General features: G+C 38.6%; 1 protein-coding gene across 3 annotated transcripts in view; it reads right to left on the bottom strand.

Moving 5' to 3' along the window:
- The window catches only part of DSCAM (DS cell adhesion molecule), a 784307-nt gene that overhangs the window by 286152 nt on the left and 474942 nt on the right, over positions 1–23213 (bottom strand). For all 3 annotated transcript variants that reach the window (XM_078071697.1, XM_078071718.1, XM_078071731.1), the window contains 2 exons: positions 9008–9304; positions 7970–8245 (listed from right to left, as the gene is read on the bottom strand). In XM_078071697.1, coding sequence (XP_077927823.1) covers positions 7970–8245; positions 9008–9304 — 573 coding nt within the window. The remainder of the gene's footprint in view (positions 1–7969; positions 8246–9007; positions 9305–23213) is intronic.

Genomic DNA, 23213 nt, shown 5'->3' with positions numbered 1-23213 from the left:
AAACTTAAAAAAAAGACATGACTGAAAAATAGTATTGTTTAGGGGCGCCTGGGTGACTCAGTAGGTTAAGCATCTGCCTTCGGCTCAGGTCATGATCTCAGGGTCCTGGGATCAAGCCCCATGTCGGGCTCCCTGCTCAGCGGGGAGGCTGCTTCTCCCTCTGCCCCTCCCCCTGCTCATGCTTTTGCTCTCTCTCTCTCTGAAATAAATAAATAAAATCTGTTAAAAACAATGGATCGTGGATCACTACATCAAAAACTAATAATGTACTGTATGGTGACTACCATAACATAATAAAATAAAATTTAAAAACAAATCTTTTTAAAAAGAGAGACATAGTATTGTTTCCAGATGTCATCTAATACACACACTCACACAGACAAACACACACATACTCACACACACCGCCTGCATTCAGTGAACCTCTGGGCAACAAGATGAAAAGCTTGTGCTCCCCCCATTTGTGACATTACTGACGGAAACAAGGGGGCCCACTTTCCAAGGAAGCCAACTTGTGAGCCAACATATTTGCTCTTCTGAAATTATCTGAGTAAAATATTCACTGTGCAGTCTAACAAGAAAGGTAATTGAGCTGTGTTTATATAAATAAAATAAGAACAGACTGCCTTCCAATCCCGATTCACAGAGAAAGTAAAAAATCAGTCTTTTCCTATAATTCAGTTGCTTGCTTATTTCTTCCCTTATCATAATCTTTATCATAATTGAAATAAGTAAAGGTTATTAACCTTTTAAAAGCATCGATAGACTATAATCCCAACTACTGGAGTGTGGCTTAATTTACATATTTCATTTCCAAACATTTTAAAATTCAAATGTAAATGTTCAGAAGTCAATTTTGTTGCAACCTTTCTAAGGACATCTGAGTAAAAGCTAAAATTGTTCACGGTGTATAATTATTACTATATATTTAAAGTCAGAAGTCATCTTAAGCCAGAAATGCAAGTGGTAATCTTAAACTGAATTACTCAAGTATCTTTGCTGGGGTGCAAAGCGGGTACCTATGACCAATGAGTTAATAAATAAAAGGGGATGTTAGACTGTAATCTTTTTCACCTGGGAAGTCCCACATAGGCTTACTCAGGATTAACCTTGTCCACCCAGCCTGCAATTTCCTCTTTTGGTGACTACAGTTTCATCTGTCAACACAGAAAAGATGAAATTAAATAAATGTAAGGTGGGATAGCCAACAACCGTATTTTGTTTAGAAAATGCTCCTTTTAAAACATGTTTTGAAGCAATGATTCACCAAAAGGATATGCTCTCTCCTTTGCCCAGACATCTGCACAAAAAATTATAGACATCTCAACCACCAATGAACACAGTTTTTATCAGGTTCAGTTTTCCAGGCTTCTTGGCAAATGCACTGTTAGTCTTCCCAATCAAATTTGTGTTAGTGTGTGATATTCTCATAGGGTGGGCTCCATGGAGAGATGTAACCTGTCATCTAGAAGGCTACCGTTAGAGACTGTCAGGAATGTCTCGAGCTTTGCTCACTTGGCTATTGTAGGTTTCCTAGGGATCTGCTTGGTTTCAATGTCATCTTGTATCTTGAGGGCTTTCTGCTTTCTTCGTCCCCTTGTCTGTCTGATTTGGTTGCTGCACCTGACATCCTCCTTCCTTCTGGCTCCTTCCCTCACACTTCTTTTTTTTTTTCTTTAAAGATTTTATTTATTTATTTGAGATAGAGCACAAGCAGTGGGGAGGTGCATGAGGAGAGAGACAAGCTGACTCCCCGCTGAGTGCAGAGCCCAATGCAGGGCTTAATCCCAGGACCCCGTGATCATGACCTGAGCTGAAGGCAGATGCTTAACTGACTGAGCCACCCAGGCGCCCTCCCTCACACTTTCTATCAGTGGTCTTCACTTGGCTTCCATGGCCTAACATGATTCTTCTTATCCTCAGCATTGGTTTCTTCTGGGGAGAATTCTTAGCCATTGGATAGAATTTATTTTCTGAGGTATTAACCTGCGTGGGGGCCTTTCTTTATTGAGCACATGTTACTAAGTAAAGTGAATACACATTCAGAAGTCACTCTCAGCCCCATTCATATTTTAATTCACTTTCTTAAGACAGCTTACTATGGCTATTATTCTCATTTTCCTCCTTCTTTTGATAGTTCAACCTTCTCCCTAGCAAGGGGGTGTGGATGGAAGCAGGCAGCCTATCCAGACACCGCACAGCTCTGGCCTCAGCGACTGGTCCAGGAATGGGTGGTGGTCTGTGGAAAGCCAGCCAGAGTCCCTCCCTCTGATTATCCTACATGGAGTCATCAGGGAAAGGGCATGTGAGTCCAGAGTAATGAGGGTCAGTTTTCTTGCCGTATAGAAAGGCAGCTCTGAGGGAATGAAGCCGGTGTGTAGAGGGAAACACCAAAGGAACAGAGAGAAGTTTCAGATGGTAATTAAATGGCCAACAGATACATGAAAAACTGCTCAACATCACTTGGCATCAGGGAAATACAAATCAAAACCACAATGAGATACCACTTCACACCAGAGTGGCTAAAATTAACAAGTCAGGAAACAACAAATGTTGACCAGGTTGTGGAGAAAGGGGAATCCTCCTACACTGTTGGTGGGAATGCAAGCTGGTGCAGACACTCTGGAAAACAGTATGGAGGTTCTTCAAGAAGTTGAAAATAGAGCTACCCTACGACCCAGCAACTGCATGTACCAGGTATTTAGCCCTAAGGATACAAATAGAGAGATCCGAAGGGGCACCTGCACCCCAATGTTCATAGCAGCAATGCCCACAATAGCCAAACTATGGAAAGAGCCCAGATGTCCATCAACAGATGAATGGATAAAGAAGATGTGGTATATATATATATAATGGAATACTAGTTAGCCATCAAAAAATGAAATCTTTCCATTTGCAAGGACATGGATGGAACTAGAGGGCATTATGCTAATGATCTCACTCATATGTGGAATTTAATAAACAAAACAGATGAAGGGGAGAAGGGAAGGAAAAATAAAACAGTATGAAATTAGAGAGGGATGCAAACCATAAGAGAAGCTGAACCCTAGGATACAAACTGAGGGTTGCTGGAGGGGAGGTGGGGGGGATGGATAACTGGGTTATGGGCAGGCATTAAGGAAGGCACATGATGTAATAAGCACTGGGTGTTATACGCATCTGATGAATCACTGGATTCTACCCCTGAAACTAATAAAAAAATAATAAAATAATAATTTTAAAAGTCTAGACCAGGCCTCCTGGGAGGCCAATGCTATCTCTGCCTCTCCCAAAAGTTAGTGTAATACAACCTTGACCTCCATCCCTACCTCCCCCCTCCCCACACTGTTATAACTGCTGTTAAATCAGTCTGATTGGAGTTCCTGCTCTTTGCATTCAATAGGATCATTGATACATTGATCCATCCTCATCTAGGAAATTTAGAGACAGATTTACATTTAAACAGTTCTTGTATGAATTTTTGTCAGACTTTATCTTCAGACATTTGGTGAATAGGTTTTAATGTGAGTTTGAGTAAAGCACTGATGAATCTGCCTCTATGAATGAGAATCTGCAGGGAGGTACACAGTCTCCTGATGGTTACACAAAGGCCTGCACCTTACACATTATTTATTCACTGATGTCTCCAAATCTACTGCTCAGATTCCACCATCCTAAATTCCACTCCTGTCTATCCAACTGCCTCCTTAGTAGATCCACTTAATATTTCAACCTCAATACATCAGAAAGTAGACTCCTGATTTCTTCCTTGAAATTGCTTCCTTGCATCTTCTGCTGACTCAGCTTATGGCTGTGTTCTTCTTTCTATTGCTCAGGCTCTTACACCCACATCCAATCCATCAGGAAATCCCACTGAGTAGACCTTAAAAATATATCTAGAACCTGTCTTCTCCTCAGCCCCTCACTGCTCTCTCCCTGGCCCAAGCCCCCCAACCTCTCCCCTGCATGAGCTTTCTAGCAGGGGGCCTGCTTATCCCTTCTTGCCTTTAGCCTATTCTGAGCACAGCAGTCAGATGTATCCTTTTACAACCTGGTCAGGCCCTGTGACATCTCATTTAAAATCATCTGATCAACCCCTCCATCTCACTCAGGAAAAACTCAAGCCCTCAGAGCCCAGCCCTGCTGAACTGGGTCCTACATGAAAGGGCCCTGCTAATTCCGACCCTACCCCTTATTACTTTACCCTGTGTTCACTCTGTTCCAGCCACACAGCCTCTTTGCTGGCCTGCCAGGTGGCAGGCCCACTCCTGCCTCTTTTTGTTCCTTTGTCTAGAATGCTCTCTCCCCTAGATATGTGCTTGGCTCTCTTTCCCTCCTCTATGTCCTTAATCAAACGTCAGCTTCTCACAGAAGGCTTCCCTGACTGCCCTCTTAAGCACTGCAAATCCCAAATCCCTATAGCTGTCCTGCCCACTGCCAGCCATTTCTTGCCAGGCTACTGTAATGAAACAGCATGCAAAATAATATTTTCCTTCTTTTGTTTGATGATCCTTGCCAAGGACCTGAAAATGATTACTCTACATAATATATACTTAGAAGAAAAAAAATTCCTGAAAACAAAACCATTTGATTCAATTGTTTCCTAAAATGATGGATACTTTGGTGGTAAGAGCCAATAAATTCTCCTTTCGGGTGTAAGCTAGTTGGAGTTGGGTTCTGTCACTTAAGATTAAAAGGATCAAGATTAATACATTGATTTATGCTGGTCTACAAAATTTTAAGAATAAAAGTGAATAATTCAAATGGTCTTTGTTTGAATTTATGTCTCCTAAAAAATTGATATTAAAATATTTGTAATCCATTTACCCAATGGTCACACTTCTGGCAACTTTTCCTGAAAGAAACCATCTTACAAGGAGATAAAGGCCAATGCATGGAGAAGCTCATTTGACACATCATCCAAAATGGTTAAATATTAGACATAAATGAAATAGCACTGGAGTAGATATTTTCTAAAGGTAGTCTGAAGACCCCTAGGAACCCCTGAGAACATTTTTGGGGGTTTGCAAGGAGATAACCATTTTTCTTATAACAGTAAGATATCATGTACTTTTCTCATTGGCTTGACATCTGCATAGAAGTCACGGGGGTAAGACGGCTGGGGTCTTAGCACAAATCATGGCAGTGACACCGAAATGCACCCGTCATCATTGTGGTGCTTACCACCACACAGTGCTAATTGTTTTTTAAACCAGTTTCATTTAAGGACACTTGACAAAGCCATGAAAATAAAAATTTTAAGTGTTTTACTTAAAGTATAAGTTTTTTATATTGAGTTCATGTCATTTTCAGTGTTCTCTGCTCTGTGTAACAAAATGGGAAGAACACACAAAGCACTTCGGCCTGCTGCACAGGATGGTTGTCTGGAAGCAAAGTACTTGTGCATTTGTTTGAATTACAAGCTCAACTAGTCACTCTTTTCATGGAATTCTGTTGTTTCCTCAAAGAATGGCTACCTAAAAGCTATAGTTACTCAGGCTTGTGCAACTAGCGGGCATTGTCCTGGGGGAAAAAAGATATAGCCTGCCTCTCCTATGATCACAACTGACTGTATTTGTTGCAAATAATGAAATTCAAACTTTCAAGCAAAAAAGTAGAATTTTGTAAAACTTTTATCTGTTGGTATGAGCTTCTCAGCTTCCCAATACTTAAAGACTTTTCTTTCTTTTTTTTTTTTTTAGATTTTATTTATTTGACAGAGAGAGACACAGCGAGAGATGGAACACAAGCAGGGGGAGTGGGAGAGGGAGAAGCAGGTTTCCCGCTGAGCAGGGAGCCCAATGCGGGGCTCGATCCCAGGACCCTGGGATCATGACCTGAGCTGGAGGTAGATGCTTAACAACTGAGCCACCCAGGTGCCCCCTTAAAGACTTTTCTGATGAGCCTTTGATTTTATTCTGTTGATATTTCAAAGATCCACATAACTCAGCAAACCAATAATTTCCAAATGATCAACTTATCATGTTACAAAACAAGCTGTGGGTAAGACATTCTTTCAAAGCACATGATAGACTGATGAATTTTAAGACACCAGAGCACCAAACATTTATTGATACAGCTTCTAATTCTCCAGGGCAGGTAATCTTTAAGATACCACCATGTTTTAAGTTTCTGCATTGTATTAAACATTATAAAGTATTTTCTGGTTTATTCACTTGTTTTGTTTGTTTACTGTTTGTCTCTCTTGATTGGAAGGAGAGCTCCACAGGGAAAGAAGCTTGTCTACCTTCTTCATCACTGGTTTCCTCAATGCCTAGACTAAAACCTAGCATGGAGCAGATGTTTCATAAATGTAAAGAAATAAGTATAACCACAAAATGAACTTTTATGTAGCTATCATAGTCTGATTTACCAAGAAATTCTAATGACTTGAGAAAATTCTTAAGATATGTGGCTCTTTTTAAAAGATTCAAAATTATTTATGTGCAAGTATAACCTATATTATACATACTATATAACATACAATACATAAAATATTACATAGATTGTATGTGTGCATGCATGTGTATATTTATAGATGTCCTGAAAAGGTAAACTAACAAAGTTTGTGGGGAGAAAAAATGTTGGGGAAGACCATGGAAAACCCATGTAACTTTGTAGCCATGACATTAAAAGACAATTATTGGTATGTAGGGATAGCTCAGACAGATAGTTTAGCAGGCAGAAGGCTATTGTTATGGAAACTTGAAATTGTTTCATAACATTTTAGAGTTATTTTCATGACCTGCTTCATGTAGATTATTTACAGAATTGAAAAATTTCATGTTCAGCTGAAGAAACTGACTTGGGGGTTAGAAGAAACAGCTTCCCCTAAGGGTCTGCCACTACAGGGCTGTGTGTCCTGGAGTGGGTCTTGTAATTTTAGTGGTCTTTACTGATAAGGAGATTGAGATTGAGTTGCATGACCCCCAAATTCATCCCGATGGTTAGATCCTGTGATGTAAAGAATCATTTAAAAGTCAAGAAATTTTTTGGTGGGTTCCTTTAATCATATAATTACTATATTGTTGTTTTGACCTACTCAACTACTCAAGATGAAAAATGTGTTTGAAGTCCTTATCCACTAGAAAACCTCTTCCAGTTGGATTCTAAAAGAACTTACTTTTAGGAGTTTTTAGGAAAAGAAAGATTCAGATGGTTTCCAATTTAGGATGGTTCAACTTCCAATTTTTCCACTTTATGATGGTGTAGAAGACATGTGCATTCAGTAGAAACTTTACTTTGAATTTTGAATCTTGCTTTCTCCTCCAGAGCTGGTGATATGCAGTAAATACTCTCTGGTGATGCTGGGCAGTGACAGCGAACCACAGCTCCAGTCGGTCAGTGGTCAGGAGGGTAAACACCCAAAACTGACTACTATTCTTCACCCATACAACTTTTCTGTTCTTCACTTTCAGTACAGTATTCAATAAATTACATGATATTCAACACTTTCTTACAAAGTCGGATTTGCATTGGATAATTTTGCCCAACTGTAGACTAATGTAAGTATTCTGAGCAAGTTTCAGTTAGGTTAGGCTAAGCTATGATGTTTGGTAGGTGAGATGTATTAAATAAAATTTTTGACTTACTACGTTTTCAACTTACAATGAGTTTATTGGGACATAATCCCATTGTAAGTGGAGGAACATCAGTATGTATTTTAAAATGATCTGTCAGACAACTAGGTAACAACACCAATGATGTCTATTTTTTTTTTTTTTTTTTTTTGATGGTAATACCACACACATCCTCTGGAAAACCAACCCAAAAATCCATATGAAAAGAAAATTACATCAACCACAGGTCTTGTGCAGATGCAGGAGTAAAGAGGTCAGAACACCTGATGTACTCTATCATTCCCGTCTTTGTAACTGTCCTACTGAAAATATGCAGCCTCTGCGATCCCCCCCACCCGCACTCCTGATCGTGGTTCTGGTGAAAAGCGGGATCATGGCAAGCTGTGTGCGGACAGGGAGTGCAGCCTTACCTTTGACCGTCACGTGGACACTCTGGCTGGTGGAGAGCTGCGGTTGAACCAGCACATTGCACGTGTACTCTCCCTCATCCACTTCTTTTTGCACATCCGAGAGTTTTAGAGTGCCGTTGTTCTCAAATGCCACTTGGCGATGGTTGAAAGGAAGCAGATTAGAGTTCTTGTACCATTTGATGGAGTAATAGGGATAGCCAATCACACGGCAGTGGATGTACGTGTCCCGCCCTGCTATCGCTGTGATGTTTTTCATTGGTCGAATGCTGGCAGGCCCTAGAGAGACACAAAGAAGCTATTGAAAATAATTTAAGGGTACATCTCATGTGTGGAAATGGGTGCACTTTTCCTTGAGTAAAAAAAAAAAAAAGTAGATTATTTTCATGTAAAAACGTCTTTTTCGATTAAACAATTTTTTCTGTGTTTGGATTTTTCTACTCAGAAGTTCTTTGTTTCCTTTTAGTTTCATTACTTTCAAATGAATTGAACGAAGTGTTAAAAACTTTCATTATCAACTACTTCTATTAAAACATTTTGAATTACAAGACAAGAGGCGATTTAATCAACAAAAAGTAACTAGTCTCCACTGAACCATCATGCTGTTTTTGTGAAAACACTGGTAGCAATTCAATTTTTAAACTGTCTCTGTGAAGTAGGTTATGAAGATGGAGGTTATGCCATGTTGCACTATGAATGTAAGTTAAAATACCATGTACATGAAGGTTTACCATGAACGTGGTAGAACAGAAGAAGAGGAGGAAGGAAAGAGCATGCAGAGCATAAACCAGGAAAGGAAAGATCAAGTGGACAAATCTGAGAGTAACAGAGAACAAGCTGACTGAAGAAACCAAAATGCCATTTTTTTTTTCACATTAACCCAATCAGGGCCATTCTGGAGTCAGAAGGAAAGGGTAGGAAATGGGAAGCAACAGTTCATCTGTTTTGGCATTCCAAGACTCAGCTCGGTGCATGCAGAAACTTTCTTCTCCACTACAATGAGTTATGTGTGTTTTTTTGAGGAGCTGATTTGACAAGCACCTCTTACGTTTATTCGAGCCTGGTACAGGACGACTCCCGCCGAGTTGTTAGCAGTGCAGCGGTAGACTCCCCCATCCCGGACCTGAGAGCTGGAGATGTTCAGGTAGCTGACCACGTTTCCCTCCGACGTGATCATCTGGCTGATGCGGTGACTGCCACCCTTGAGGATCGGGTCATCGTCCAGGGTCCACGTGATCGTGGGCAATGGGGTTCCCTTCACGTTGCACATGAGGGACACTGGTTCTGCTGGGCTCACCACTTTTTCACTAAAGGCAGAAATAATTTTGGGAGTTCCATCTGCAGAAAGACAAATTATGGAAGTAAGTGGCACATACAAATAATTAAACAACTTCCAAGTCCATTTACTTAATGATTAGGAGGTAGATGTGTTGGTTATTAAACACTACAAAAAAAAAAGTCTAGTTTTATGGATAAAGCTAAATTCCAAGCAGAACAAGATTTCATTTTCAAAATGGGCGAATACAGTATTAACAAGCTTTAATTACTTATATATTTCCTGGTTGTCATAAGAAGAACAATCATGCGACCCAGATGCCCATGGTACACAGTGTCAGCTCCCAAGAAATATATAATCTGGAACTGTTACATCCCCACCAGAAGTTATAAACACAGAGGAAATTCACCCCTCTAAGTGGTCACATTAGCTTTCCACTTCTGCAATAATTAGGGCTCGCTCACCAGGGAATAAAGGAAAGGTTGAGGGATTGATTATCTCACCTTACTCATTTTCTCATAAGAAATCATCCTTTAATTATTGAACTCTACATCTGGAACTAATGATGTACTATATGTTAGCTAATTGAATTTAAATAAAAAAAAGAAATCATCCTTTATAGTTTTAATGATAAATGGTAAGTCCGTGTAAATGTCCATGAAAGCTCTGAAAATGGCTAAAAGCCAAATGAACTTTGAGCGTTCCAGTGTGTATTAAATATCTAAGTATCTTAAGTTGATGGCTATACAATTTATCATCCAACCTGGGACACTTTTGAGAATGAAACAGATACTAGGAGCAATTATGCCAGGAAGACAGGCACAGCCTCAGACTGTCCCAGGCAAAGTAGGATCTAGGTCTTAGGGAGTTTTCCATAGGAATTTCCAATATTTTCAACAAAGATAAAATTTTCATACTCCATTGTTGTTCTATCATATATATGGACCATTTGCCTCACACTGTATGGTAGTAATCACAAATGCATTGCTGATAAATTGGAAAGCAAAACAAATGGAGGGAACACATCTGAAGCTAGCTCACAATGCCATCACAGAAAGGTAACTGTTAACACTCCCAAGTACTCTGAAGAGTTTCTCATCCCCAGCGCCCCCGAAAACTGGAAGCCTATTTCTGTGGCCAGTGAGGCCAGCTGTGTAGGGTTCTCCTGATGGGGGTGCTGTGCTAAGCCCTCTACCATCTTTCCTCTTGCAAATTCCTGAATGTCAACTCCGTTCTAATTCCTGGGTGACTGGAGAAGGCCCTCAAGTATGTTTTTTTTTTCCCCTCATGCAATCATAAATGGCATATTTCAGTGTTCTTGGATTGCAAGCATCTTGCTTTAGTACAAAAGATGAAAACAAGGACTTCATAATATTGAAGTAAAGAACCTGTGCAGACACTACTACATCATGCTTTGCCTTATGGAGAAGTTAGATGTCCCTGTGATTGTTATTCTTTGTACATAATCAGCTGTTGAAGCTTAGGAATGTTATTTCTTTTTTTCTTTTTTTTAAATTTTTTGGGTTTTTTTATTTCAAACGCTTAGGAATGTTATTTTATTTAATCTTATAATTCACATTTTTCTCATGATGTGCTGAGCTGTAAATTTCTTTGCACTGATTTTTACACAACATACTGAAAACTTGTCTTTTTTTTTTTTTTTATCTATTTAGGAAAGTTTTCTTCAGTTATTCTTTTTTTTGTAGATAAAATTTACATACAGTGAAATTTACAGATCTTAAGTGTACAAACAGAATGAGCTTGTTAAATATGTACACTGTGTAACCACCCAAATGAGCACGATGTAAAGCATTTCATCACCCCAGAACATTCCTAGGGCTCCTTTCAATCTCACCAGACAGAGGCAGTCACTGTCCTTTCTTTCACCCTGAGTTAGTTTGTCTGTTCTCGAGCTTCAAATCCATGTAGTCATAGAGCTGTGTGGTCTCTCTATATAGCAGATATTCTACCATTGCCACAGCAGTCAGCAAAATTAAGAAATGTAACTTTGGACCAGTGTGACCACCTAACATGAAGTCCATATTGAAAGTCGGCCAGCTGACTGATCATGTCCCTCTCAGTTATTTCCCCCATCCCAACCAGTATCATACATCCCATTTATTTGCCATGCTTCTTTAGTCTCCTTCAATCTGGATCATTCTTTCATCTTTTTTGTATTTCTTGACTTTGACATTTTTGAAGAATTATACGATACCCAGTTGCTCAAAGTGGTTTTTTTCTATTTCCGTATAATTAGATGCAGTTTATGCACTTTTGGCAGGAGTATCACGGAAGTAATATTGTCTTTATGTGATTATTGGCCATTGGTGTATCTCCTTTTGTGAAATATCTGCTCAAATCTTTTGTCCATTGTTATGTTAGACTACCTTTTTATTGATTTATAGGAGTTCTTTATTATGCTGAAGGTAAGTATTTACCAGATATCTTCTAATGGCCAAATATATTTGTCAGGTATATTAAGTAAATATGTGTGTCAGACATATATATAGTATGTATTATAGCTGTGTATGTTTGAATGTGTAAAATGTTTTCTTCCAGTTTGTAGCTGCCTTTTATTTTCTCAATGATGTATATGCCTTTGACTTTTAGTGCTTCCTTTATCCTAAGAAAGCTTTGTAAATCCCCCAAATGATGAAGAATTCTTCTATGCTTACTTTTAGAGACTTCATAGTTTGGGATTTTATATCCTAGTCTATAATTTAGAGCAAATAAAATCTGTACAAGGTATAAGGTGTGAGGTACGAATTGATATTCGTTTTTTTGTATTATGTTCATTGAGTAGTTCCAGTATTATTTGTCAAAAAGATTTTCTTTTAGCTTAGGAATATTGTGGACTTTTTTTTTAAATTTTATTTTATTATGTTATGTTAATCACCACACATTACATCATTAGTTTTTGATGTAGTGTTCCATGATTCATTGTTTGCAAATTATACCCAGTGCTCCATTCAATAGTGCCCTCTTTAATACCCATCACCAGGCTAACCCATCCCCCCACCCCCTACCCCCTAGAACCCTCAGTTTGTTTCTCAGAGTCCATAGTCTCTCATGGTTCGTCTCCCCCTCAGACTTCCCTCCCTTCATTTTTGCTTCCTACTATCTTTTTTTTTTTTAAACATATAATGTATTCTTTGTTTCGGAGGTACAGGTCTGTGATTCATCAGTCTTACACAATTCACAGTGCTCACCATAGCACATACCCTCCCCAGTGTCTATCACCCAGCCACCCCGTCCCTCCCACTCCCCACCACTCCAGAAACCCTCAGTTTGTTTCCTGAGATTAAGAATTCCTCATATCAGTGAGATCATATGATACATGTCGTTCTCTGACTGACTTATTTCGCTTTGCATAATAGCCTCTAGTTCCATTAACATCTTTGCAAATGGCAAGATTTTGGTTTTTTGAGAGCTGCATAATATTCCATTGTATATATATACCACATCTTCTTTATCCAATCATCTGTTGATGGACATCTTGGCTCCTTCCATAGTTTGGCTATTGTGGACATTGCTGCTATAAACATTGGGGTGCACATACCCCTTCGGATCCCTACATTTGTATCTTTGGGGTAAATACCCAGTAGTGCAATTGCTGGGTTGTAGGGTGGTCTATTTTCAACTTTTTGAGGAACCTCCATACTGTTTTCCAGAGTGGCTGCACCAGTTTGCATTACCACCAACAGTGTAGGAGGGTTCCCCTTTCTCCGCATCCACGCCAACAAGTCAGTTGTTTCCTGACTTGTTAATTTTAGCCATTCTGACTGGTGTGAGGTGGTATTTCACCGAGGTTTTAATTTGGATTTCCCTGATGCCAAGCGATGTTGAGCACTTTTTCATGTGTCTGTTGGCCATTTGGATGTCTTCTTTGGAAAAATGTCTGTTCATGTCTTCTGCCCATTTCTTGATTGGATTATTTGTTCTTCGGGTGTGGATTTTGATAAGATCTTTATAGATTTTGGATACTAGCCCTTTATCTGATATGTCATTTGCAAATATCTTCTCCCATTCTGTTGGTTGTCTTTTGGTTTTGTTGACTGTTCTTTTGCTGTACAAAAGCGTTTTATCTTGATGAAGTCCCAATAGTTCATTTTTGCCCTTGCTTCCCGTGCCTTTGGTGATGTTTCTAGGAAGAAGTTGCTGCAGCTGAGGTCGAAGAGGTTGCTGCCTGTGTTCTCCTTTAGAATTTTGATGGATTCCTGTCTCACATTGAGGTCTTTCAACCATTTTGAGTCTATTTTTGTGTGTGGTGTAAGGAAATGGTCCAGTTTCATTCTTCTGCATGTGGCTGTCCAATTTTCCCAACACCATTTGTTGAAGAGACTTTTTCCCATTGGACATTCTTTCCTGCTTTGTCAAAGATTAGTTGACTATAGAGTTGAGGGTCCATATCTGGGCTCTCTATTCTGTTCCATTGATCTATGTGTCTGTTTTTATGCCAGTACCATATTGTCTTGATGACGACAGCTTTGTAATAGAGCCAGAAGTCTGGAATTGTGATGCCGCCAGCTTTGCTTTTCTTTTTCAACATTCCTCTGGCTATTCGGGGTCTTTTCTGGTTCCATACAAATTTTAGGATTATTTGTTCCATTTCTTTGAAAAAGGTTGATGGTATTTTGATGGGGATTGCATTGAATGTGTAGACTGCTCTAGGTAACATTGACATCTTCACAATATTTGTTCTTCCAATCCATGAGCATAGAAAAAAAAAAGGATGCTGTACTTTGTCAAATGCTTTTTCTGCATTATTGAGAGGATCATATGGTTCTTGTTCTTTCTTTTGTTAATGTATTGTATCACGTTGATTGATTTGTGGATGTTGAACCAACCTTGCAGCCCAGGAAAAAAATCCCACTTGGTCATGGTGAATAATCCTTTTAATGTACTGTTGGATCCTATTGGCTAGTATTTTGGTGAGAATTTTTGCATCCATGTTCATCAGGGATATTCGTCTGTAATTCTCCTTTCTGATGGGGTCTTTGGTTTTGGGATCAAGGTAATGCTGGCCTCATAAAATGAGTTTGGAAGTTTTCCTTCCATATTTTTTGGGAGTGTTTCAGAAGAATAGGTATTAATTCTTCTTGAAATGTTTGGTAGAATTCCCCTGGGAAGCCTTCTAGCCCCGGGCTCTTGATTTTTGGGAGATTTTTGATAACTGCTTCAATTTCCTTAGTGGTTATAGGTCTGTTCAGGTTTTCTATTTCTTCCTGGTTCAGCTTTGGTAGTTAATACATCTCTAGGAATGCATCCATTTCTTCCAGGTTATCTAATTTGCTGGCATAGAGTTGCTCATAATATGTTCTTATAATTGTTTGTATTTCTTTGGTGTTGGTTGTGATCTCTCCTCTTTCATTCATGATTTTATTTATTTGGGTCATTTCTCTTTTCTTTGTGATAAGTCTGGCCAGGGGTTTATCAATCTTGTTAATTCTTTCAAAGAACCAGCTCCTAGTTTCATTTTCTGTTCTACTGTTGTTTTGGTTTCTATTTCATTAATCTCTGCTCTGATCTTTATTATTTCTCTTCTCCTGCTGGGTTTAGCCTTTATTTGCTGTACTCTCTCCAGCTCCTTTAGGTGTAGGGTTAGGTTGTGTACTTGAGAGCTTTCTTGTTTCTTGAGAAAGGCTTGTATTGCTATATACTTTCCTCTTAGGACTGCCTTTGCTGCATCCCAAAGATTTTGAACAGTTGTGTTTTCATTTTCATTGGTTTCCATGAATTTTTTTAATCCTTCTTTAATTACCTGGTTGATCATTCATTCTTTAGTAGGATGCTCTTTAGCCTCCATGTATTTGAGTTCTTTCTTTCTTCTTGTGATTGAGTTCTAGTTTCAAAGCATTGTGGTCCAAAAATATGCAAGGAATGATCCCAATCTTTTGGTACCAGTTGAGACCTGATTTGTGACCTAGGATGTGATCGATTCTGGAGAATGTTCCATGGGCACTAGAGAAGAATGTGTATCCTGTTGCTTTGGGATGGAATGTTCTGAATATATCTGTGAAGTCCACTTGGTCCAGTGTGTCATTTAAGGTCTTTATGTCCTTGTTGATCTTTTGCTTAGATGATCTGTCCATTTCAGTGAGGGGGGTGTCAAAGTCCCCTACTATTATTGTATTTTTGTCAATGTGTTTCTTTGATTTTGTTATTAACTGCCTTATATAATTGGCTGCTCCCATGTTAGGGGCATAGATATTTACAACTGTTAGATCTTCTTGTTGGATAGACCCTTTAAGTAGGATATAGTGTCCTTCTTCATCTCTTATTACAGTCTTTGGTTTAAAATCTAATTTGTCTGATATAAGGATTGCCATTCCAGCTTTCTTTTGGTGTCCATTAGCATGGTAATGGTTTTCCACCCCCCTCACTTTTAATCTGGAGGTGTCTTTGGGTCTAAAATGAGTCTCTTGCAGACAGCATATTGATGGGTCTTGTTTTTTTATCCAATCTGATAGCCTGTGTCTTTTGATTGGGGCATTTAGCCCATTTACATTCAGGGTAACTATTGAAAGGTATTAATTTAGTGCCATTGTATTGCCTGTAAGGTGACTGTTACTGTATATTGTCTGTGTTCCTTTCTGGTCTATGTTACTTTTAGGCTCTCTCTTTGCTTAGAGGACCCCTTTCAATATTTCCTGTAGGGCTGGTTTCGTGTTTGCAAATTCTTTTAGTTTTTGTTTGTCCTGGAAGCTTTTTATCTGCCCTTCTATTTTCAGTGGCAACATAGCAGGATATAGTATTCTTGGCTGCGTAGTTTTCTCATTTAGTGCTCTAAATATATCATGCCAGTCCTTTCTGGCCTGCCAGGTCTCTGTGGATAGGTCTGCTGCCAATCTAATGTTTCTACCATTGTAGGTTACAGACCTCTTATCTTGAGCTGCTTTCAGGATTTTCTCTTTGTCTCTGAGACTCATAAGTTTTACTATTAGATGTCAGGGTGTTGACCTGTTTTTATTGATTTTGAGGAGGGTTCTCTGTGCATCCTGATTTTTGATGCCTGTTTCCTTCCCCAAATAGGGAAGTTCTCTGCTATAATTTGCTCCAATATACCTTCTGCCCCTCTCTCTTTCTTCTTCTTCTGGGATCCCAATTATTCTAATATTGTTTCATCTTATGGTATCACTTATCTCTCAAATTCTGCCCTCATGATCCAGTAGTTGTTTATCTCTCTTTTTCTCAGCTTCTTTATTCTCCATCATTTGGTCTTCTATATGACTGATTCTCTCTTCTGCCTCATTTATCCTAGCAGTTTGAGCCTCCATTTTTGATTGCACCTCATTAATAGCCTTTTTGATTTCGACTTGGTTAGATTTTAGGTCTTTTATTTCTCCAGAAAGGGATTCTCTAGTATCTTCCATGCTTTTTTCAAACCTAGCTTATAACTGTAATTCTGAACTCTAGTTCTGACATCTTACTAATGTCCATATTGATTAGGTCCCTGGCAGTCAGTACTGCCTCTTGTTCTTTTTTTTGAAGTGAGTTTTTCCATCTTGTCATTTTGTCCAGAGGAGAACAGATGAATGAGAGAACAAAATGCTAACAGGGTAACAACAACCCCAGAAAAATGTACACTAAACAAATCAGAAGAGACCCGAAACTGGGGGAAAAGAAAGGGAAAGAAAGAAAAAAAGAAAAACAAAATAAGAAAGAAAGAAAAAGAAAAAGGAATATGATCAGATATGATCAGGCTGGTGAATAGATCAGTGCCACACACTAGATTTTGGGCGTATTTTGGTCTGTTAGAAGAAACTGTCTCCCAAAATTTTAAAGAAAGAAAAACTTATATATGTACAAAAATAAGGGTAAATACGATGAAGGGATAGGATATGATTGTAAAGATGAAAATTATAAAAGATTTTATAAAAGGAATTGGTAAGAAGTTGGTTGAAAAAAGAAAGAAGAGAAATTGAAAAAAAAAAGGGAGAGAGAATGTGATCAGGCAGGAGTCTAGAACAAAGCCATACACTAGAGATTTAGGGTATATTTTGGTCTGTTAGAAGAAACTGTATCCCACAATTTTAAAGAGAGAACAACTTATATATATACCAAAAATAGGGTTAACTAAATGAAGGGATAGAATATGACTCTAGAAATGAAAAATAAAAAAGATTTTTAAAAAAAGGGATTGATAAGATGTTGGTTGTAAAAGGGAAAAAGAAAAATTAAAAAAAATAGAAAAAGAAAATTTAAAAAATTAACCTTGAAAGATTAAAGAATCATGGTAAAAAAGCCATGAATTCTATGTGCAGTATTCCCCTAGCGCTGGAGTTCTGCTGTTCTCATTGATCGGTAAACTTGGTCTTGGCTGGCTGTTCTCGCTGATCTTCTGGGGGAGGGGCCTGTTGCCTTGTGGTTCTCAAATGTCTTTGCTGGAGGTGGAATTGCTCCCTCCTTGCCGGGGGCCAGGCTAAGTAATCTGCTCGGGTTTGCTCTTGGGAGCTTTTGTTCCCTGCAGGCTTTCCGTACAGCTTTGGAGGACGAGAGTGAAAATGGCAGCCTCCCAATCTCCGCCCCAGAGGAGCTGAGAGCTCGGGGCCTCACCCCTCAGTGTGCCCCCAAAGAAAAGCAGTCAATCACTCCCTTATTCCTGGTCTCTGGCCGCACTCCATGCTCACCCGGCCTGTGACCGAGCATTTCTATCTCTGGCACACGACCCCGTTTGGAGTCTCCAAACACAGGAGATTCCTGCAGTGCACTCCTGCGCCGCTCCTCCTGGGGGTGGAAGGGGAGTCTCCCCGGATCTGCCACTTGTTGGGTCCCTGCTGGAAGAGCAGTGGCCCGACTGTGCTGTGGATGGTGGTTTATGGCAACCCCGAGCTGCGAGCCTGCTCCTCAGCTCCATCTTTGTAGCCTGCTTCCCCGCTCCAATACCTGGGAGCTCTGCCGCACTCAGGCACCCCTAGTCTTTATGTGACCCCGAGGGTCCTGAGACCACACTGTCCCAGCGAGGGTTCCACCCCCCACTTAGCCATTGGAGCGATGTCCCTCAGTGGAGCAGACTTCAACAAGTTCCGATTTTGTCCTCTGCTGCTCTATCACTTGCCGGTAGTGGCTGATGGAGGCCCCCTCCCCCGCTGTCTGTCTTCCCGAATACTGCCTCGGATTCACTTCTCGGCACCTCCTACCTTCCAGAAAGTGGTCGCTTTCCTGTTCAGAGAGTTGCTGCTATTCTTTTCTTCGATCTCCTGTTGAGTTTGTAGGTGTTCATAATGGTTTGATACCCATCTAGCTGAATTCCTGGGACCAGATGAAATTTAGGTCTCCTACTCCTCCACCATCTTGCTCCTCCCCCCCATTGTGGACTCTCTTGCAAATCAATTTATCATATATGTGTAGGCATATTTCTAGACCATCCAGTATGTTCTATTGAGCTGTGTATCTATCTCATTTAATGTAGCTTTATGAGTCCTCCAACTTTCTTCTTTTTTTTAACATTGTTTGCACAACTCTCAGTCTTTTACTTTCCCACACACGTTTTTTAAATCAACTTAGACTATAGGACTTCCACTTTTCTACATAAATTTAAAAATCAATCTATAAAAGCTGTTGGGATTTTGACTGAGATTACATTGATCATGTTACAGAGAACTGTTACCTTAAGAATATTAGTTTTTCAGTCCTTGAATATGGTGTACTTTCCAGTTTTTTAGGTCATCACAATTTTATATTAGCAATGTATAGTTGTACAGTTTTACATGTTGAAATCTTTCACATCTGTTGTTAAATTTATTCCTAAGTGTCTTTTCTTTTATGCTAATATAAATGGAATTTTAAAATATTATTTTCCACTTGTTGATTCCTACTGTATAAAAAGAAAACAAATTTTGTATTTTTTTGTATACTATGAGTTTCTAAACTCACTTATGCATCTAGGACTCATTTTATAGATTTCTTGGGATTTTCTATGTAAACAACAAGGTCTGTGATTAAAGATAACTGAGATTTTTCCCTTCCAAACTTTATGTATTTTATTTCTTATTCATACCTGCCTAGGACTTCTGGCACATTGTTGAATAGAAGTGGCAGTTGTGAACATCCTTGCCTTGGTCCCAATGTTAAATGAAAAATATTTAGTGTTCAACCACTAAGTATGGTTTTCACTATAGAGTATTCATAAATGCCATTTATCGGGTCAAGGAAGTTCCTTATATTCCTAGTTTGCTGAGAATTTTTTATTCTGAATGGATGTTGAATTTTGTCAAGTGGTGTATTTCTGGATATACTGAAGTCATCAATTGTTTTTTCTCCTATATTCTATTAATATGATGCCTTACGCATACATAGATGATTTTTGTTTTTAATGTTTTTCCAATCTTACAATTATGGGATAAAATCCAACTAGGTTTTACATAGACATAGATACAGATGGATAGATCAACATATACATATTTATATATGTGTATATATATACATATTTATGTAGATATACATACACATATAAATATTCATATGTATATCAATACTAATATATATGCGTGCATGCATCTATATAATTTTAATCTCATGTACCAAAAGTGAAAATTATGCTACTTCGTGGCAATGTAAAAACCCTGGTACAAATAACTTCAAATAATTTAATTTATATTCTCCTTTGTGTTAGTGCATCTATTTATGTCTAAACTCTATAATACAGTATTATAATTTTATAATTTGTCAGTTACTGTTTAAAGACATTAAAAGAGAAAAAACAATTTCTCTAAATGTTTAGTAACATATTTCTTCCCTTTTCTCATGGCCTTTATGCCTACAGATCTGAATTTCCATTTTAGGTCATTTCCTTCACCTTCAATGACTTCATGTGTCATTTCTTCTGGTATCACATTCTTTCAGCTTTTATTTACTGAAAATATCTTTACCACTGCTGATTTTTAAAGACTGTTTTTTGCTAGATATAGGAACGTAGGTGGACAGGGATTTTTTTTTTTTTTAATCCTTTTCAACATTTTAAAGATGTTGCTCCATTGTCTTCTGTCTTCCAAAATATCTGATGAGAAGTCATCCATCATTCATACTGATAACTCTGTTTACTTAATATTTCTCCTTCCTCAGAATTGTAAGAATTTTTCTTTATCTTTGGTTGTCAGCAATGTGACTCTAATGTGCCCACATGTATTTTCTTTGTATTTATTCTTCTTGGGGTTTACTGTTTCTTGGCTCTATAACTTTATTTTTTATACCAAAATTGAGAAAACTGTAGCTGTTAGTTCTTCAAATACTTTTTTCTTCCCCAGTGTCAATCTCCTATTTTTCTAGGCCTCTAATTATATGTGGATCAGGCCACCTGATGAATGTGCCACGTCACTGAGGCTCTGGTCATTTCCTTTCTAGTCTTCTTTCTCTCTATGCTTCAAATTGGATAATTTATTTGAATTTATCTTTAGGTTCACTGATCCTTTATTTCTTCTCCAATCTTCCACTAAAACCAATATACTGAATTTTTATATTTCTACTGGTTCCTTTTTATAATTTTCATTTTCTCTTATGGTCTTTCACAGATATCTATTCATTATGCCTTTATTTTCCTTTAAGGTATTGAATATATTTTAAATAAAAGCTTTTAAGCCTTTGCTCATTCATCTGGGTTCTCTCAAGATCTATTTCTACTGCCTACTTTGTCTTTTGACCTCGGCTAACAGTATCCCCCCCCTTTTTTTTTGTATGCCTAGTTGTTTTTATTTTTTTTATTTTTATTTTTTTAAAGATTTTATTTACTTATTTGACAGAGAGAGACACAGCGAGAGAGGGAACACAAGCAGGGGGAGTGGGAGAGGGAGAAGCAGGCTTCCCACTGAGCAGGGAGCCTGATGCGGGGCTTGATCCCAGGACCCTGGGATCATGACCTGAGCCAAAGGCAGATGCTTAACGACTGAGCCACCCAGGCACCCCTAGTTGTTTTTATTTTTTATTTTTATTGGATTCTCCTCCACATTTTCCAGTTCAGGTGTCAACTATGTTTTTCAAGGAAGTTTATTTTTAGATTTCAGGACTCCTCACTGTTAGGGATTTAGGACTGCCCTCCTTCCTGGAATTTCAACTCACCTCCCTCAACTGCAGGTACTTTGACAGTACAGACTTCTGTCCTTCTGTACCTAAATCCCATAAGACTATAGCTTTCTACTTTTCTTCCAGTATTGTAGTCCCCCCCCCACCCATCTCAAAAACTGGGCAATGTCCTCAAGGGAAAAGTGGTATCAAGGCAGATATCACCCAACCCTTTCCTCTTCTTTCATGGGTCCAATCCTTTCTTCCTGCTTTTGGGTGTCTCTCCCAAGTTTTGTTTTTCCTCAAGTTCATAATTTTTATCTGCTTGAAGTTTAGTCTGATACATGCTATTCTATCATTTCCTAACATAGGAACTGTTCTTGTTGTTTTCTATTATTCTATTTTCCAGTTACTGTGGTTTTATCTTGAACCTATAATTATTAGATTTCATTTTCTTTAGACTTCCATTCCAGTTTCTTTGGCCTCATAGAAAATACTCCCAGATTCTGCATTATATCAATGGCCATTCTTAGCTCATAGTATTGTGAGTTTTTAAAATTTACATTAATCTAAAGCTATTTCAATGGGGATATTGGAGGCTCTATCCAAGGATACTAGTTAGACACCATTTTAAGGCAAATTCTAGATATGTATTTATAATTACACTTCTGCTCTCTTTTGCTACATTAGCCCTGTCATCTCTCAGAAGAGAAAAATAAGTGAAGCTTCTTGTCCTGAATGGAAACTGACATGCAACAAATAAATCTGTGAGTATGCTCAATATGCTCCTTTGCCCCCTTTTTTTATTCAAGTGACAGGCTTTTTTGGAGATGAAAGCAGACATTATTTTCCCAGTGAGACCTGAGTGTCTTTGAAATCTTTCTTGCTGTCACTCCCTGATAACCTGAAATCTTTCGGCATCATTATGGATTATCAATATGCTCTTTAGGTTTTCTTAGTCACACGAGATAGTTGCCAAGGTAACTAGGCCTAGACAGGTATTCTTTCCTTCTTCTACAAAGAATCTAAAAATAGTGATGTGTAAGGGCTACAATGCATCAGCAGCAGCAAATCGGCTCTGTACAAATTGATTACTTTCTGCACTTAATTATTATGGCGATCTCAGTGTCAGGCATTTAATATGGGTTCCATGCCTTCAGCTAATTTCACCTCCACTTTAAGAAACTGTCTGCAAGAAAATGCTTGAATCAAAATAAGAATCTCATTGCTAAGTCTGCTTCTTCCTAAAAATCAGCTAAGATAAAAAAAAATAGAAATAACCTCAAAGAACATCAAGACATATTTAAACTTATTTTCATATATAAATATGTTTCTCTCTTTATATGGAAGTCATGTAATTATTTTAATCAATTTATACCAAATGAATGTTAAATTATACATAAAGACATAATTTCCAACAAGACACACACATATACAGGTAAAAGCCATTCAATTATCTGGTGATAAACGTATGTCTCACTTGAATGTTACCTTGATAGCTTCTGTTCCCTGGCTGATTGATAAGCCTTCAGATGTAAGCAGGCCATTAAGAAAAGAGAACAGCATACCTAGGACCTATTATAACAACCCGAGGTCATTCCTCACAAATTGCATTCACCTAAATTTGTGAATATCTGGACTCAACCAGGGACAACTGTACACACAGATGCCACTTTTTCTCCTTTCCACCAAGCACTATATTGAAATTTTGCCCTACATTTTGTCTGTCAAATTGTATTTCTCAGCTGGGGTCTATTCCCCTTACACCCCCCGCCCCTGGCCCCGGGACATTTGGCAATGTCTGGAGGTAATTTGGTTGTCACAACTCAGAGAGGGGGTGCTGCTAGTGGGCAGAGGCCGGAGATGCTGCCAAAAGCCCCAGAGCACATAAAATGGCCCTTCAAACAAAGCATCACTGAGCAACTCCAGTCTATGGTAATGAACTGTCAACCAAACTTGAAGTTGTAAGTTTCT

The sequence above is a fragment of the Halichoerus grypus genome, chromosome 1 (assembly GCF_964656455.1).
Source record: "Halichoerus grypus chromosome 1, mHalGry1.hap1.1, whole genome shotgun sequence".
Lineage (NCBI taxonomy): Eukaryota > Metazoa > Chordata > Mammalia > Carnivora > Phocidae > Halichoerus > Halichoerus grypus.
The sequence above is the reverse complement of the archived record's forward strand: the minus strand, read 5'-3'. Positions and strand labels throughout refer to the sequence as shown.